The sequence below is a fragment of the Nicotiana tabacum genome, chromosome 3, assembly GCF_000715075.1.
Source record: "Nicotiana tabacum cultivar K326 chromosome 3, ASM71507v2, whole genome shotgun sequence".
Taxonomy (NCBI): Eukaryota; Viridiplantae; Streptophyta; class Magnoliopsida; order Solanales; family Solanaceae; genus Nicotiana; species Nicotiana tabacum.
This window is the reverse complement of record NC_134082.1, coordinates 48,834,308-48,846,940: the sequence shown is the minus strand read 5'-3', so window position 1 is coordinate 48,846,940 and position 12,633 is coordinate 48,834,308. Positions and strand designations below refer to the sequence as shown.

The 12,633-nt window shown below is 39.1% G+C and overlaps 1 protein-coding gene across 2 annotated transcripts in view; it reads right to left on the bottom strand.

Annotated features, from left to right (window-relative positions):
* Window positions 1-11,067: 11,067 nt before the first annotated feature.
* Window positions 11,068-12,633, bottom strand: part of LOC107763977 (uncharacterized) — a 33,184-nt gene continuing 31,618 nt past the window's right edge. For both annotated transcript variants that reach the window (XM_075249405.1, XM_075249406.1), the window contains exons 12-13: window positions 11,849-12,103; window positions 11,068-11,670 (exon numbers count right to left, since the gene is read on the bottom strand). In XM_075249405.1, coding sequence (XP_075105506.1) covers window positions 11,422-11,670; window positions 11,849-12,103 — 504 coding nt within the window. In that variant the 3' untranslated portion in view covers window positions 11,068-11,421. The remainder of the gene's footprint in view (window positions 11,671-11,848; window positions 12,104-12,633) is intronic.

Genomic DNA, 12,633 nt, shown 5'->3' with positions numbered 1-12,633 from the left:
ACACCCATTTAGGGTCTACAACCTTAGTATTTAAAGCTAGCTACTCATGCTAAAATACAAAAAGATGAGAATATTAAATGTCATAAAACTTACAAAGTACAAGATTCTTCACTCCTAAAGCTTCCAAAATAGGGGAATATTGAAAGGTTGGAATGTAACTCAAAAACCAGACAAGCTTCCCCCACAAAATCCCAATAAATCTATTTATAGTGGGCTAAAACTCGGGACCAATTTCGGACAAAAATGCCCCTCCAGGTTAATTATGCGACCGCATTTCTATCACATAACAGACATGCGGTCCGTATTCTCGTCAAGACTATCGCATCTTCAAAACCCTAGTTCCCAGGTAGTTGTCGCATTTTGGTTATGCGGTCCGCATTGTTGATTTGCGACCTCATAATGTCACCGTATTTCAGACTTCAGCAATTTCTACAGGGGGTTTGTGATCCATTATGCGGCGCGCAAACCTGTTATGCGGTCGCATAACGGACCGCATTTCTTGCACTTGAATTTGGCCAAACAGACTATTGGACTTTGTGGTTCCTCTGAGCAATATGCGGTCCGCATGTTGGATTTGCGGTCCGCATATTCACATATGCGATTGCATTTTGCCTTTTTCTTGTCCTTTTACGGCTTTTTGATTTCATTTCCATGTTCTTGGGTCCTTAGGCCTCATACACTGCAAAACATTAAAATTAGATAAGTATAAACAATAATTGCATTTAAAAAGAGCTAAAATCTAAGCAATTGGTATTAAATGTGCCAAAATTCTCCCGCATATCACCCACTGCACAAGGCCACAACATTTATCGTTTCTTTAGGATTCTTCTCAGTATCAGCTGGCAGAGTACCTAAGATTCTCTCAGACAATATAGCTACAATTTGTCCCACTTGTCTCTCAAAGTTCCGTAAACCTGTACCAATTTCTTTGATAGCTGCACCATGTTCCCGTATAGATGAGCTATGAGCTTCAAGTCTCTCATCAACTTTGACAATGAAGGACTTCATTAGATCTTCTAAACCAGGATGATTTGATTGTTGAGGCTGAAACTACTGTCTTTGCTAATTTTGGAATCCTGAAGCTCGTTGTCCCTGAAATTTGGGGTTGTTTTATTGCCATGAATTTGCAGTACCAACAAAAGTGAACTCCATGAAAAACCGAGGTGTTTTTGACCCATTGCATTGAAGCTATAATTACCCACAGCATTCACTTCCTCCATTGAAGCTTGACACTCATGAGTAGGGTGTCCTCTTCCACATCTATCACAGGCTACATGAGGCTCATTATGTATAGAGGTTAAGGTTAGATTCCTTATTTCTTTGGCCATGGCATCAAGTTGTACCTACACAGATGTGTTAGAATCAACTTGGTGAACACTAGTTGATCTTTTCTTTCAGAAATCTCAGAGGGACACTGATTTGCATATTCAGATAACTCATCTAGAATTGTGACTATCTCTTCTGGAATGTTTTTCATCAACGGGCCTCCAGCTGCATTGCTCAATGTTCTGCGTGAGGCCGATATCAAACCATCCCAAAAGTCCTGGAGTTGCATCCAGAGTTCCATTCCACTATGTTGACACTTTCATACTATCTCCTTAAGCCTCTCCCAAGCTTCAAACACAGTTTCAGTCTCATTTAGGTAGATGTTATGGATTTCTCTTTAAACTTTCCCGTCTTAGCTGAGGAGAAATATTTACCAAGAAATTTTATGGTCATATCCTCTCATGTTCTAATTGATCCCTGGGGCAAGCTTCGAAGTCAGTGTTTTGCATAATCTTTGAGTGTGAAGGGGAATGCCCTAAAGTAAATTGCATCTTGTGACACACCATTGTATTTAAAGGTATTAATAATCTTCTCGAAGTCCATAAGATGATTGTTTGGATCTTCGTTTGGCTTTCCCCTGAAGACACAACAACTTTGAAGAGTTTGAAGCAACCCTAGCTTCAACTCAAAATTGTTGGTTGCAACTGGAGGTGGTTTCACACTTGATAAGCCTTGGTTGTATACCGGTCTAGCATAATTACCAAGTGGTCTCCCAGCACCGGGAGCTATATTTCCGAACTGATCTGGAACCAAAGGCTGATTTTGAGCAATTCTCCGAGCCCTCTCCTCTTCGTAAGTAATTTGTGCATCTCTAAGTCTTGCTTCCTCAGCATCCCTTGCAGCTTTCTCTCTGAGTTGGGCTACCTCCCTCGTAACCAAATTAACATTATCATTATCTCCAGCCATAGTTTCTTTGGTTGAGGATTGCCCAACCTTCTCTGTATTCTCAGGGAGATTTCTTACCTTCCTCAATTGTTGCAGTTGTTTCTCGATTTCTGGTTCGTATGGTTGCACTTCTTTCCAGAAAATCGAGTCATGCACCAATCTAACCTGTATCCTGCGCACAGTCAAAGAACACCCAAACGTAAAAAGAGAAAAATAAAATAAAATAAAAGTAAAAATACTTGAATTATCACTACAAACTATTTCCAAAAGTATTAACTGCCAATCCTCGGCAACGATGCCAAAATTTGACGAGCACAAAACACACACTTAAAATGCTTGCTAGTCGAATATAGTAAAATATGATGTCGTATCCACAGGGATTGGAGTTAAACAGTATTATCGTAGTTCATAGTTAAATTACTATCCAAGATGAACAACAATTGAGATTTGAGTGATTAAAACTAAATTTAACTAAGAGTCTAAACTATTGGCTAATTACAATCGACACAAGTATTGGGCAAAGAAGGTTATCAATTGGGAGAAGACAGGGTTGATAGGATAGGTGCAAGACAAATGTTTGGGATCTAACTCTAGATAATTCACTTCTAATGTTCAAGTGAGTCTCTTGAATTCACTTGGTTATTAGTTCAATTGTTTAATAGAAACTCCTCTTTCGATTAAGTCTCAACCTCACAAGATGAACCAATTTTAAGCACGTGAAGATATGCAAGAATTCGTAATGGATTAGTCTTTAAGAGAACCTCTCTCGATTATCCTCCTAACTAGGTTTAATAAAAAATTCAACTAGCTTCTTCCGATTACTAAGAAGAATTAATAAATTCATCCAACAAAATATAATGCAAAGATATCACAAGTTATGCCTCTCTCGATTACATGAACAAGTGAATAAAGATGCAATGATTAAAACATCCCAAATGATTCAATACATAAAACTAGAGTTATAATACACAAACACGTATCAATACACCAAATCCATCAATCCCTAAAGAGAACTACGCCATAGATATGGAGCAATTCATCACAAATATATTTAAGTCAAGGGAAAACATAAAACGATCGAAACTCGTGTCTTGAGTGAGGGTTGAATGATGGAATCCTTGCACTTTTGCTTCTCCACCTCCTCCTTAGCTTCTTTAGGTCTAAGATATGTCAAAAGTCCTCAAAATAACGTTTTTACATGTATTTATACTAAGTAGGGTCGGGCCCAAACGAAACCACCTTCTCCTAGCCGAAATAGGAAAATAGCTCTGGGAAAAATACACAGGCGCGCCGCATGGGGCAACATGCCACACGGTGCACTAGTGGAGTTTATTAGGGAGTATGAAACTTCAAGGCAGCAGCAAAATGAACACCCGTAATGCCCCATGCATTGCGACTGTGAAGAATTCTTAGAGTACGGATTTTCTTGACTTTTTGATATCCAGACGTGGTTCTCGACCCCCGAACACAATCCCGTCTTAATCCTTTGGGCTTTTACTCAGACATCAAAGTTCTAAATAGCTTGAATTAGCTCCATAATATCAACATCAGTCGGAATCACTCCTACAAGGCATAAAACATGCAATAAGTGCAAAACACTAGCGATTCAAGCTCAAACTCAATTAAAGTGCACCAAATTAGAATGCAATAAGCGAGTTAATACGAGATTATAGTATACCATCAGGATCTCCAAAGTCAAAGCAATTTGGAGTTATTATATAATCCAGGAGTCATCTGGGCTTCGGGGAACGAACAATTTAAGTGATGTCAAATTTTATAAGTCTTAGATATAAGCAAATACAAAAAAATTAAAGGACACAATGCATAGCCGAAAGAATAATTTATATATATATATATATACCAATAGGTATTTACATAGGCACTGTGAAACGCTCCCAAAATACAAAATAGCTACAAGAAAAAATAAGAAATAAACTAAGTCACTTCCCGTCCAGTTTTCATCGGAGCCCGACTTGTTACCCGAACCATCGGGCTGGTATCTCGCTTTGGCCTCGGCTTCAAGCCTCTTCGCCTCTTCAATCTCAGCCGCTAGGTCAATTCCTCGAGCATGGACCTTCTTAAGGGTCTCTCTCTGAGACAACCACTTCACATACTCGGCCTTCGTTATTACACGGGCCTTGGCTACCTCTATATCGTTCTTGTACTGGGCCAACATGTCCTGAACTCTAGAGGCCTTGTTCAAAGACGCCTCTAATTTGGACTTCAGCACAATGTATTCTTACCAAGAGCATCCCGTTCTGTAATGGTCGAGTCGAGTTGTGGCTGGAGCTCCTCATTTAGCCGAGACCATTTGTCGGCTTTTTCCCTCATCGCCTGGAGTTGTACTTTGGTCGATGCAAAATCCTCTTTGGTGGCATCCCGCTCCAAATCCAGGAGATCCATTTTGCTCCTCAACTCCTCGGTTGAGGCTTTGACCTCGTTCATCCCGACCCTAAGCTGGCCGATCATGTCTATTTCCCTTGGGCATTCGAGGTTGCAGCATTAGCATCTACGCTTAACCTCTTGTTATTAATATAAAATACTTTTACTTTTTCAACATGATGTACTTTCAATATTTTTCACCTCTCAAGCACAAAGAAGAGAAAAAAAGCAAAAGCGTCGCGCTAAAGTTTTTCTCAAAACTAGCGAGAGCGTTCTTCAAACTCACATTAGAAGAATGTAAGAAGAAAAGAAATCTCACCCACACGTTTTTCATCCCACAAGATTGCAAGAAACGTTGAATAAAGGAAGAATAGTGAAACAAAAAGTAAATCACAGTTTTGAAGCAAGATCTTAGAAAAACTAATCACCCATCATTATTTTTAGCATATTGAGCCCTTTAAATAGGCCTTATAATGAGTAAAATTGATGAGGCTAAGAAAATCCTAATTAAACTAGAATAAGAATAAGGGTAAGAAAAACCTATCCTAACTAAAATAGAAAAGAGAATTCTAGTAAGGATAGGGTACCAACTAACAATCCTAGTTTGACTAGAACTATGAATTTAATCCTACAAAAATAAGAATTAAATTACTAGGAAACAAGAAATAAGAAATCCTAATCTTGGATGGATCCTTGGACTTCTTGGATTCTTGGCCTTCTTGATCTTACATCATTCTCCTTTGGTTGAAAAAGACTCGTCCTCGAGTCTAACAGCTTCTATAGATAGCGCAAGATTTGCTATAATAAGAATGAGGACCCAATGTTCACCAGGTTTCAAGTTACACTTTGCTAGCTTATTATAGAGCTTCTTCACGTTGTAAGAAAACTTAGCATGTGATCGAACTAAATCCCACTTTCTAAGTTTCAACTTTCTACCATGTGTTCTCCATGTAATCTTTCTATATTGACTCTCAAATTTTAACTGATGACATGAGGTTATTGGTGTTAGAACTTCATGAAACTTAACCAACTCCATGTCTAGCTTTGAATTAAGTATGGAGATAAATGCTCTTCTTGGGTATGCATCAATTGCATCTCTTGTACACCAATAGCCACTTTGATGATAGCCATACATAGTTATAACGTGAAGACATCTTGTTCTCCAATATATGGACTCAAACTCTCAATTATCCACTTCTTTGTAGGTAATTTTTCCTCTTGTTCTAGCATATTTCTTTGGACTTTAGAATTAATGCAATATGTTGTCTTGTTTGGAATGATAAAGTCAAAAATCAAGTCAATGTTGTGTTGAGCATCTCTGAAAACCGGAAAGTCAATGACACACATAGTTAATGGATCATTATAAAACTTAGGTGGTAACTCCTCAATTTGTGGATCCAATGCTTGGTCCTCGCTTATTTGATATTGGTTTTCATCAGTTTTATCCTCTTCATTCCCTTTATTATCTGAATATTTATCATATTGGGCATGGGGCGCATCTCTGAAAGCCTGAAAGTCAATGACACACATAGTTAATAGATCATTAAAAAACTATGCTCTGAAATCCGGAAAGTTAATGACACACATAGTTAATGGATCATTATAAAACTTAGGTGGTAACTCCTCAATTTGTGGATCCAATGCTTGGTCCTCGCTTATTTGATATTGGTTTTCATCAGTTTTATCCTCTTCATTCCCTTTATTATCTGAATATTTATCATATTGGGCATGGGGCGTTGGTATTCTTATGTCTTGGTCAGCTTCAACCTCTTCAACTTGCTCAATATAGCATGCTCTATGCGGTTGAATTGGTGGATAGTAAAGTGGTAGACGTGGTGGTATCACTGGTATGGTATGTGGTGATTGAAGCACCAAACCTTCAATCAATTCAGCCAGATGCCTTATTAATTTCTTCAAGCTATTTAGCTACAATTTAATTTCTTCATTGTCTCATTCAAGGACTATAGTTCTTAATTTTTAATTGAAGATCCATTGAAGAGGATCACGAACTTGCTATTTTCTTGTTTGGTAACACAGAGAATAAGACAGCAAGTTAAGAATTCAGACGTAGAACTTGCGCTCTGATACCAAATTGATGTAATTTCAAGGTTTTGCACCTCTCAAGCACAAAGAAGAGAGAAAAAACAAAAGCACACCACTAAATTTTTCACAAAACTAGTGAAAGCATTCTTCAAACTCACGTTAGAAGAATGTAAGATAAAAATAAACCTCACCCACACGTTCTTGAATCTCGCAAGATTGCAAGAAGCGTTGAATAAAGGAAGAACAATGAAATAAAAAGTAAATCATGTTTTTGAAGCAAGAGCTGAGAAAAACTAATCAACCATCATTATTTTTAGCATATTGAGCCCTTTAAATAGGCCTTATAATGAGTAAAATTCACGAGGTAAAGAAAACTAATCCTAATTAAACTAGATTAAGAATAAGGGTAAGAAAAACCTATCTTAACTAAAATAGAAAAGAGAATTCTAGTAAGGATGGGATACCAAGTAACAATCCTAGTTTGACTAGAACTACGAATATAATCCTACCAAAAAAAGAATTAAATTACTAGGAAATAAAAAAAATAAGAAATCCTAATCTTCAAAGAAAAGAAATCCTAATCTTGGATGGATCCTTGGACTTCTTGATCTTGCAGCACAACCAGTAGGGCGTGATCCTGTTTCACCTTCGAGGCCTCCTTTTAAGCTTTTTCCAACTTGGCTTGGAGTACAGAGTGGTCCCTAAGGACTTCATCTTTTTGCTCACAAAGAGCTTTGTACATGTCCTTTTGCCGGACCTGCTCCTTGAGCTCGAATTCAAGGTGACTCACCTCCATTTAAGACCGGTGGAAGCTCTCATGATGAAGCATCAAGGCTTGAAGCATAAAAAAGGCAAAAATGTTAAAATTCACTAAGGCAAAATGAACTCTTTATAGATATAAGGGAAAGAAAGTATACCCTATTGAGTGTTGTTGTGCCTCGTTGAAGAGGCTCGACACATCCACCTCGTTCATCTTCACTTGGTCCCCTTCAGTTACCAAAGAACGAAGGTAGCTGGCCATACCAACCGGCCCAGATATCATCTCGGTATCTGTCGGTACTGTAAATATGACTGTCTTCTTCCGGTCAGGGTCCATACTCGGGGCAGGGAACTACTTCACAAGCTTTAGACTCGAACTCGGCCCGCCTGACCTCGGCGGCACATCCCTTTTTGGGATCTCCAGGTGGCCAAAACCAGAGTAGTCTTCCATCACGACGATGTCTACGCCTTTAAAAAATAAATTAAGAGCAATTATTGAGGCTGTGGCCTTGCCCCATATGAAAAACCCTCTGCTTCGGTACAACCTACTGCCAAGTCTGCTGCAAAGAAGGAGGAGAAAACAAGAAAGAAGAAATGGTCCCCTGACTCCTCGGGTGCTCCCGCTAAGGCCAAAAAGAAGAAGATTGTGGTCAGGGTAAGAAAGAGTACTAAGAAAAGTACTCATGCAAGGGTCCCGGGCCCTAATTCTCTCTACCGGTTTAGGGACTACCCCGAGGATGATGACATGGAGTTTGTCGCCTACGAGTCATCCGATGTTGCATAAGAACTGGCAGCACTGGAGGGGGATGACCGTAAGGTTGAACCCTCCTCAGCTCGGGAGCCCGAGGAAGAACCTGTGGCCACTGTCCCTCGAGAAACTACTCCGATTCCTAGAGAAGCTGCCGACATCATTGATGTCCCGGAGTCACCGTCTCAAACTGCACAGGTTAAGTCATATACAAACAAAATCATAATAACAGGAATCAACATAATACGATGGGAAGGGGACATGCTGCGGGGGATATCCGATTCTAACAATAAACCAATAAAGAAGCATAATGAACATCATATCTATATTAACAAGAAGAAAGAAACGATAACACGTGCATGACATCACCCTTCATGCTTTTACTCTCGTCCTCACCATATGAAACAACAAGAACGGCACGACATCACCCTCCGTGCATTACCTCAGATAATCATGGCACGACATCACCTTTCATGCATTATTCCTCACAATATCGGCACGGTATCACCCTTCGTGCATTAACTCTCAGATCATGGCACGACATCACCCTTATAGCATTAACTCTCATAAAATCGGCACAGCATCACCCTTCGTGCTTTACACTCACTCACAATATCATGCACGACATCACCCTTCGTGCTTTACACTCTTCCTCACCAAAACAATAGAAACAATATGTCCCCGCAAGGGAATCAACAATATCAACAATAACATCTCGGCAAGGGAATCAACAATATTAACAATAACATCCCGGTAAGGGAATCAGCTATAACCAACCTCATTTTCAACAATTACTTTACAAAATAAAACTTAACTTGAACCAATACTCAACAATAGTCAATTACCAAGAAACTTTCATAATCTTTGTTCAACATTAATAATCATCAATTTGAGCATGACCGATACATAATAGGGTCACAACAATCATGATATAAGACCCACGGGCATGCTCGACACCAACGTATAGATACTCGTCAGCACACCTATACGTCGTACTCGATACTAACACATAGCAAATAGACCACAACTCCTATTCCCTCAAGCTCAGGTTAGGCCAAACACTTTCCTCGATTTCAAGGACAAGATTAAGCCTCAACTACTGCTTTATCCCTCGGTTCCACTTCCAATTCGCTTGTATCTAGTCACAATTTACTTAATAACATTAATAAAAGCTAAATAATCCAATTCTAATGCATGAAAATAGGTTTCCCATTGTTTTTCCCAAAATGTCAAAAACCGACCCCGGGCCCAATTGGTCAAAACCCGAAGTTCAAACCAAAACTCGATCATCCATTCACTCACGAACTCAAATATGCAATTAGTTTTGAAATCCGACCACAAATTGATGTCCAAATCCCCAAAATTTGAAAATCCTAACTTCTACCCAAAAACACCCAATTCCCCATGAAAAACCCTAGATATTGGAGTGAAATCATGTAAAAAAGATGTTATATTGAGGAAAATAAGTTAGAAATCGTTTACCTATGATTTGGAGAAGAACTCTCTCCAAGAAAATTGCCTATGGGAGTTTAGGGTTTGAAAAAGTTGTAAAATGAAGAAGAATCCCATCAAAATCCCACTTATCAGGTCGCAGATGTCGTAATTGCGACCAATTGCGAACCCTGGGGATTTCTGCTATCTTCGCAATTGCGACTGCTGCGAATTACTGAGGACTTCGCATTTGCGAAGAAATGCGAGCAAAGCTAGCCAGGGCCTTCATCGTAGTTGCGATCAGCCCTATCACAATTACCAAACCTGATAGGCTCGCAATTGCGAAGCCTGACCTCGCAATTGCGAGATCAGAGTCTGCAACAAATACCAGATGAAAAAAATCTGAAATTTCCTAAGTCCAATTCACCCCGTGGCCTATGCAAAACTCACCCGAGCCCTCGGAGCTCCAAACCAAACATGCACGTAAGTCTAAAAACATCATACGGACTTGCTCGTGCGATCAAATCATCAAAATAACATCAACAACTACAAATTTAACCTCAAATTCATGAAACTCCTTAAGAACAGTGAAATTTCTATTTTCTCAACTAAAGGCCCGATTTATACCAAATTAACTCCGATCTTACCAAATTTCACATATTCGACTTAATTATTATTTTAAACCTGTACCGGGCTCCGGAACCAAGATACGGGCACGATACCATCAAGAAGACGCATCATTTCACTTCTAAAAGCCTTTATATTTTCCAGCAAACAATTTTCTTTAAAAATTCTTTTCTCGGGCTAGGGACCTCGAAATTCGATTCCGAGCATACGCCCAAGTCCCATATTTTATTACGGACCTTATGGGACCGTCAAATCACGGGTCCGAGTCCGTTTACCAAGAATATTGACCAAAGTCACCTTTAATCAATTTTAAATGCCAAATTTATTATTTTTCTTAAATTTCACATAGAAGCTTTCCGGAAACGCACCCGAACTGCGCAGGCAAATCGAGGTGAGACAAAAAGAGGGTTTTAAGGCCTCGGAACACAATTGACTTCTAAAAAAAGAGATGACCTTTCGGGTCATCACAGGATGGTTTAAAAAAATGGTTATATGCATATAATTTACCAAAAAGATTGATATCATTTACTCGTACTAACATAACAGGATGAAAATTTATAAAAGTCATCATAGATGACAATCCATCTTAGTTTCCTTTTTTTTTATATATATGGTAAGCAAAAGATAGTTACTGTCTCACTTGTGTGAGGGTACGTCTAATAGGAAACATTTTCTAATGTAAGAGAATATCGTGACTTACTAGACTGTTTTACCACTTTTGTTAAATTGTGTCAAAAAATTACAGACAAATAATCACAAGATAATTTGATTTGTCTCAGCTGCACCATGAAGACAGATTTCAATTTTCAACACTGGCCACGCCTAACTATACAAGGTCGAATCATAAAGTGAAACAAAAAATGAGAAGATAAAGGCAATGATTCTTTTTACAATGTAAGACCAACCCCGGTTACATTCATCATTTCATTTTTATTTACAGTAGAAGCATGCATTATCTAAGTAGGAGACTGCAGGAGTAGAGAAAAAAGCTTTCTGTTTACCTATCCTCTTGGACAAAAATCTACAAGCGGGGCGGATGCTTTCCATTCTTTAACTAAGAAAAGAAACAATGACAAGAATATATCCTGCAGCAGGCTCAACCCTTGGACAATCACCCACGGAGTCATCTCCCTCATGTCTTGAGCGTCCCCCTTACGGTTACCGCAGGCATACAAACTTAGCCTGGACGGACAAATGAAGCCTGGGAAGGGTTGATTACATCAGGGATGAGCAGAATGCCGGCCCTTTGGTGGTACATATAAAGCATCACCACAATCAATTGGAGTATGCATAAGTGGGCTCCATCTATCAAACACTATTCTGCCACCTCGGCCAATCCTTCCACGAGAGTTAAATGTGCGTGCAGCCAGACCATTTCCCATTGACGAATCTGGAGGTAAAATACCTGCAGCTACCATTTTCTCTGGATCAAGAGGTCTAGTGAACAGGAGAAGTGGCTCATTTGGATCCTACATCAAACCCATAAGAGCGAAGTCTGATAATTAGTTTAGTACTACAACTGCATTATCTTCTATGTTGTGTTGTGCTTATGTGAAAAGGAATACGTGTAAATCATATACAAACATATGGATGACTATAGAGGAGAGAGTAAAAAAGGAATAAATTTACTAAAGAGTAGGGACGCACCAATTTGTGGAGCCCTCCATATGGGACATATCGCCTTTTTAACCCTTGCCCGCGCCTCATGCTTCCAGCAGAAGCCATTACCGGCTTTGAGTCAGAGAAGAGAAGATGGGGTGAGACAGCAGTCTGAGCATGTGGGCGGCTAATAGCGGCGTCATCCGAGTCAATGTATTCCTCCTCACTTGAACCAACCTCCTTACTTGGGAAGGAAGGAAATCCAGGCAGAGTCAACGTGTCCTCAAAAAGTTCAATTTCATTCTGAAAACCGAAAAGTCTTACTATCAATTCAGAATCAAACCACATTCCACATAAATGACTTCAGAGAACTTATACCATGAAGAGCGGAGAAGCAGTTATGGTGCTAAAAGACATTGAATTGAAGAGGCCATGGTAATATGGCAGTTGACAAAAGGGCAGTTAGCTAAGAACGATCTACCCCATCATTAACGATACTACTTCCATAAAGAGTTACTCCACTTTAACCTATCCAAAATGGTTTATTTCCAGCCTATTGGTAGTACAAACTTTTAATGGATTACTGAAATGTTCTTCTCCAGTACTGGGTTAATCCATAGCAGCACATATAATCTAATAAACTCTCAATTTCATATAACTCAGAAATCAATGATTATTAAACAGAGAGCAGGCACACTTCATAAAATGTTGTCTACTGTTGTGACGCGACAAAAGTAATTAAATTATGGATTGTCAAATAGCAATATCACATCTGCAAGTAGGTATCACTAGCGTAAAAGTTGCAAAGGTTTAAGAAGATAATACCATACTCC